Genomic DNA, 6,198 nt, shown 5'->3' with positions numbered 1-6,198 from the left:
AATCGAATCTGGCAATGCACGTTCCGGGGAATGGGCCGGCGCTGCGAGGGTGTGGGGAGAGTGGATGTGGAGGGGGTGCGGGGAGAGGGAAGACAGGCCACTCGAGGAGTCAGACCCCGGCGGCGGCAGGTGAGCGGCAAGTCATGCACACAGACGGACACGGACAGGCATGCCAGGCCCACGGAGCAGACTACTTACTTCAAGGACCTGCTGCTCCATCCCAGGGGAGGGAGGGAGGTCGGGAAGGAGAGGCAGGAGGAAAGAGAAGACGCGGACAGACTTTAGGAAAACATCTTTGGGCCCTTCACGAAGCAGGGAGCAGCCCGCCTCAGGCCTGACCAGGTTAGCGGATTCCTTAACCACAGCGGGTGCCCGTGTGCCTGGCCCTGGTCTGTCCTCCAAAGTGTGACTCAGCCACGGGCGGCTCTTTTGGGCACGTGGCTGAGGGTCCTCGGAGCAGATCAGGGAGCAGCCTCCCAGGAAAAGGCCTGTTTGGGTGCCGGTATGACCCCCCTTCTCCTCACCGCCCACACCTGCGTGCTCCCAGGATCGCCTCCTCAGTGCTATGCTGCTCTGCCCTCCCGCCCACGCAGGGCCACAGACCCCGATGGTCACGCGTCCACTTTCAATGACATTACAACCACCACACCCAGCGCTTCCCATGTGTAAACTTACCAAATGCCCCCAACCACCCTCGAAGCAGCTACTCTACTACGCTCACTTTCGGGATAAGAACAGCCCGTTCAGGCGAGTAAACGGGACCCGGTGGAGTGGAGGGGGGGAAGACTCCCTTCCCACCTCCCGTTGAGGATGGGCCCGATGCTTTTGGAGGAATCAACATACTCAGTACAAAGCAGGTCACTCATGATTTCAACACCCTGAGCAGTAACTCAGCTCCCTTCTCCTCCGACCACGGGCTCCCCGGGAGCGTGGCCCGTGCTCCCCTTAGCCTCTCGCCGCCCTGTCTCTCTAGGATCTGAGGGCGCAGGGCTGGTTCCCGGGTCAGAGGGCTCCTTCTCGGAAAGACCGGACGCAGCGCCCGCCAACAGGAGAGCACCTGCACCCCAGCGGCGTGCCCGGGGCTCACCTCGGCCTGCAGGCTCTCCAGGCGGATGATGTGCTGGCTGGTGGACGAGTTCTTCTCCCGGAAGTCCTCTCGGAGGGCGTGGACCTGCAGGGACAGCTGTCTCTCCACCTCCGATGCCTGCAAGCAGAGAGACCTTCAGAGGGGGCGCCACGGCGGCTGCTCCGGTTCTCTGCCTTTCCTTTCTCAAGCGCTTGTTTCTCTGCAACTCTATTCTCTGAGGAGAAGATGAGAGGCTGGTTTCCTCCCCGGGCTCGAAGGTCCTCTAGCACCCACACGAGGCAGGCCCCTGCCCCCACCTCCACCATCAAGGGCTCTGTCGGGGTCCAGACCACTCTGCTGGTCAGAGGCCAAAGGTCTAGAAAGGAGTCAGCTCGGAAAGGTTACCAGCATCATCGTGACTCGGCACACGGCGGCAGCTCAGCAAAGCCTCGGCGAGTTACACGAAAGAGTAAGACAGACAGACCTACAACCGGAGAAATGCCGGTATTTCTCCCATCCAGCTCCTCAGCGGGGCCCAGGGGGCCACTGCGGTCTGCATTTCTCACGTCCACTCAACACGGCACTATTTAAAACTCCGTCATGCCTGTTAGGAGTTACGCCTCTCACTCCTCAAGGACACTATGTTGCAACATCTTTTTTGTTGTTAATCCTCACCAGAGGATATTTTTTCCCATTGATTTTTAGGGAGGGAGGAAGGGAGGAAAGAGAGAGAAACATCGATCGGTTGCCATCCACATACACCCCAACTGGGGCCAGGGGTCAAACCTGCAACTTTGGTACTTGCCCTTGACCAGGAATCGAACCCGAGACCCTCTGGTGCGCAGGCCGGTGCTCTAACCATTGAGCAACACCGGCCAGGGCTATTTTGTAACTTTTAATTCTCTGGGGGAGTGCTGGCCGAGGTGCTCATTTCCCCCTCTAATCCACTTATTCTCTAACCCTGAAACAGCAAACACCGGGTATCATGGTGGGTCAGCACCTTCTCGAATACGCAGGCAGGCGAGTATTCTGAAAGAACGCTCCCTGCTCCCTGGATAAGACACAACTCGAGTCTTCCTCCGGGGCCCCAGCCCAGCCCCACTCAGGCGCTCCCCGAACACTGCCCAGTGCGGAGGAGAGCCACCGGACCGGCAAGGAACGGCTCCGTGCTTTTCTGAGTTGAAATGGGGTCAGTCAGCTTTATGGCTCCCGGGCGAGATCACGGTGTGCCGAGCTGCTCAGGAAAGGCTTCCTGGAGAAGGTGGGACGTCCTGACGCTGAAACGGTCGGCCAGCTGTTCAATGAGGCTTTCGCGGTAATGGCTACAGGTTCAACGGTTCTTCTTATCTTCAAGGGCTATGTAATCAACTGTCCGTCTTCTTTTGGGTCCCACAGATTCGACAAATGTTGCCCCTCCCCTCCATCCCCAACTAGAGAGACAGGTAAGAAGAATCTTAACTTATAGTTCTAACTTTAAAACAACAATTCTCCCTGTCCAGGTAGCTCAGTTGGTTGGAGCATCACCCCGATATACCAACGTTGTGGGTTCAATCCCTGGTCAGGGCACATACAAGACTCAACCAATGAATGCATGAATCAATGGAACAACAAATCGAGGTTTCCCTCTCTCTCTAAAATCAATAAATAAAACACAACAAAATAAAATGAAACCACTTTTTCCTTCATATTCTAAATTTAATTTCAGACACTGCCAGCTTGTTTTAGACTTCTTAATCACTTAGAAATATGTCAGTCACCCTTGCCTAAAAATAACGTTAATATTTACCAAGTCTATGTGCCAAGAACCGTGCTAAACGCTTTAAATGCATTGTCTCAATTGTCTTACCAAAGTAAGGCCTAGCACCCTCAATTTTCTCCTGAGGGAACAGGAAGTGAGGAAACTTGCCCAACATCTCAGTAAGTAATGACATCAGAATGGCAAACTTTGGGTCATCTTACTCCCAAGTTAGGGCTGCCATGCTGCCTTCTTTAATCGTGAAATAGTTTTTCCCATTGCGATGGCTCACTCTCAAAACCAAACTTTGTGAGTCCAATTTAGCAAGGCTTCTTTCTCTCTCTTGTTCTTTATTTCTTTCTTTCATTTATTTTTTTTTAGCACTAAGCAATTTTATTTAAGACTCTTAAAATTTCTTCTCATAGAATTTAGGGCCCAGGAGGAAAATCCCATCTCATACGTGCTGCAGTGTGACTGCCTGCGCTGAATGCAGTCGAAACCCTACCAGGGTTTCAAATACGTGGAGATTTGCAAAGCGCTGGGCAATGCGGGCAGCTGACCTTATTCTAAGCATCACCACCTTGACCTGGATCCTGTGACAACGAAGCCACAGAGGGGCACTGAAGGCTACAGATCTAGCCCAGGTGGTCTCAGGTGTGCTCCTGTAGACGTGTCTCCTCTCAAAGCGACCTCCCTAGAAATAAACCGCGTCTCTTCCCACCAGGAAGCCCGACTCCAGCATCTGAGTGCCTAACCACTGAGCACAAGGCCTCCTTTCATGTCCGACTCCTCAGAGGTGCCAAGGACACGGTGCTCACAGGCCTTTAATCTACACTCGCATCGGAACTGCCAACAGCCCCATGAAGCAGGAACCCAGGAATCACTGGCCTCATTCTGCAGACAGGGAGATGCAGGCTGACAGGGAGTGGCACTGCCCTGGTCCCTGGCCGACAGGTTCTGTGCTCCCCCCTCCAGCCAGGTGGCCAGTCATTTGCCTGTGATGATGATGGAGGGGACGGATCAACCAGACGGACGGATAAAGCTACCATCAACAGCAATGATTTTCCGAGATGGAATCTGGCTTAAATCTCTAGACCCATCAGAATGAATATTATCTATTTCTGCACATAAATTAAGTAACACAACTCGAATGTTCTAAATGCTTTCTGATCAAAGTATCGGGAAACCTACAAAGCCCTTTTAGCTCCATAATCAATTTCCCAGCTTCTCTGAAGTTCTTCAAGTAGAAGAGTTAGTTAGCCAGGGCAACTAAAGGGACCCACTCCACTCCTGAGAGATGGCCTGATAGAAAGGAAGAGAGTCAGTGGTCAGGGCTACAGTTCCTGTTCCACCATCATATGTGGACGAGTTGTTATGTAATTTAACCCCTCTTTCCCAAATTATAGACATGTTTCTCCTTCACACAGTAACACAAAAAGGGTGGGTCTAAAGGAACAGCCATTTCCCTATTTCTTATTCAGGACTTTGTGGGTTGAGTCAAATCACTGAAGTTGAGGGAAGTAAAGAAAGAAATATTGCATTGCTACAAATGTAGGGCAACTGTGTAAAATATTAAACTTTCCAAGGATCAGTTGTTTTTCTTAAAAACCAAGTACTGAGCCCTGGCCGGTGTGGCTCAGTTGGTTAGGCGTTGTTCTGTGCACCAGTCAGTGTCCGTGCCCAGGCTGTGGGCTCGATCCCTGGTAGGGAAGACAGCTGACTGATGTTTTGCTCCCACGTGGGTGCTTCTCTCTCCCCCCACCTTCCTCTCCCTAAAAATCAATAAAAATATTTTTAAAATCCACACAAAAAAATAGGTACTGAGAACACCATGTATATGTCACAGGGTGCTGTCACAGACACAGTCCACTTCGGGGTCAGCACTGAAAACAGCCTGTTAAGCGACTCAGCCAACATCATGAAGGTGTGGGTCAAGCTAGAAAATATTGGGAAATACAGAAATATTTAGCAGCCATACTTTTCGGTTCTGGTCTCCTGGTGACCTTTCAAAGCTATTCAATAGCCGCCCAATCTCCAGGAGCCATAGCTCTCTTGGAGATGCAAATTTTCCTACCTAGGTGTAGGGCAGCAGTCATGGCCCTTAGAAATAAGAATTTTCCTCCTTCCAGGTTTTGAACGAGGAGGCGGCGGCGGCATGTTCTTAGAACAATTCATTCTGAAAATGGAAAATGGCAGGACAGGACTCATGGTTTATTTCTGCGCATGGTGGGTTTTGGCTACCACGTATGATTAAGTAGCCAGGAACAGCTACGGCAAAACTGTGGCAAAGAATGCCATCGGTAATCAATAATACAAATAAGATGGTGTGATTTTAGTTCTGGTTCTTCTTGTTCTTGACCTCAAAATTGTTTTCTATGAGGGTAACAAACGTTCAGAATTTTAAAAAACTGGGGGGAGGAGAGACCAAAGGATCGAAATGGAAGTTAAAGTCCCCGTCCTCTAGTGATAGCACTGATATCACCCACACTGGAGTTGTTTCTTCTCTGAATTTTCTATTCATATCTATCGAGAACATAGCCAAAAAATTTACCTTTAAAAATACATATTTAACGTCTTTCTATGTCAATATATAGATCTACCTTATTCTTTTTAACAATGGTCTGATATTTAGTTATACAAATATACCATAATTTATTGAACTAGTCCCTACCTGTAAGCATTTAGAGTGTCCCAATTCTTTGCTGCAAAAAAATCCAAAAAATCCTTGCTTACCTATCTCTGTCCTAGAAATGAATACATTCCTGTGAGTGGAACCATGAGGTAAAAGGATCCGCGTATTCATTTTGGTAGGTGCTGCCAAACTGTCCCCCATGAGCGCTGCCTTAATTTATATCCCTACCAACAGAGTACAGATATGCCTGCTTCTCAATGCCTTGCCTCCAGTGGGTATTAAGAAACATGTTAGTCTTTAGATATTGATTTCTAATATTCTCAAATTTTCTCTTACTTCCATTGCATACAGCTTGGATGATTATAAAAACAAGACATTTGAGAAATAAATCTAATTCTGTTAAAGAATGCTGAAGAGCTTAACACTTAGATAGTCCTTGAGCTATCTGAAGCGAACTCCTTTTATAATGCGAGTGCTTGTGTTGTTATCATTAATAAATCTTCAAAATGGCAAAACAAAACGAACGTTGTATAGGCAGCAAAATATCAGATATAAGTTGTACTAGTAGCAATACCTTTACCAATACAGCTCTTAGGGCAATGGAAACTAAAGAGAAAATAAATGAACGGGACTACATCAAAATAGAAAGCTGCCGCACAGCAAAAGACCATCAACAACACAACAAGAAAGCCCACTGCATGGGAGAACATATTTGCGAATGTTATATCCGTTAAGCGTTTAATCTTCAAAATTGACAGGGAACTC

At 48.9% G+C, this 6,198-nt stretch overlaps 1 protein-coding gene across 1 annotated transcript in view; it reads right to left on the bottom strand.

Moving 5' to 3' along the window:
* The window catches only part of CCDC64 (coiled-coil domain containing 64), a gene marked incomplete at its 5' end in the record, with an annotated part of 83,263 nt that overhangs the window by 26,870 nt on the left and 50,195 nt on the right, over positions 1–6,198 (bottom strand). The window contains one exon of the mRNA XM_015568154.1: positions 1,084–1,204. Within this exon, the coding sequence (XP_015423640.1) occupies positions 1,084–1,204 (121 nt within the window). The remainder of the gene's footprint in view (positions 1–1,083; positions 1,205–6,198) is intronic.

The sequence above is a fragment of the Myotis davidii genome, unplaced genomic scaffold (genome assembly GCF_000327345.1).
Source record: "Myotis davidii unplaced genomic scaffold, ASM32734v1 scaffold803, whole genome shotgun sequence".
Lineage (NCBI taxonomy): Eukaryota > Metazoa > Chordata > Mammalia > Chiroptera > Vespertilionidae > Myotis > Myotis davidii.
This window is presented reverse-complemented; position numbering and strand designations above follow the sequence as displayed.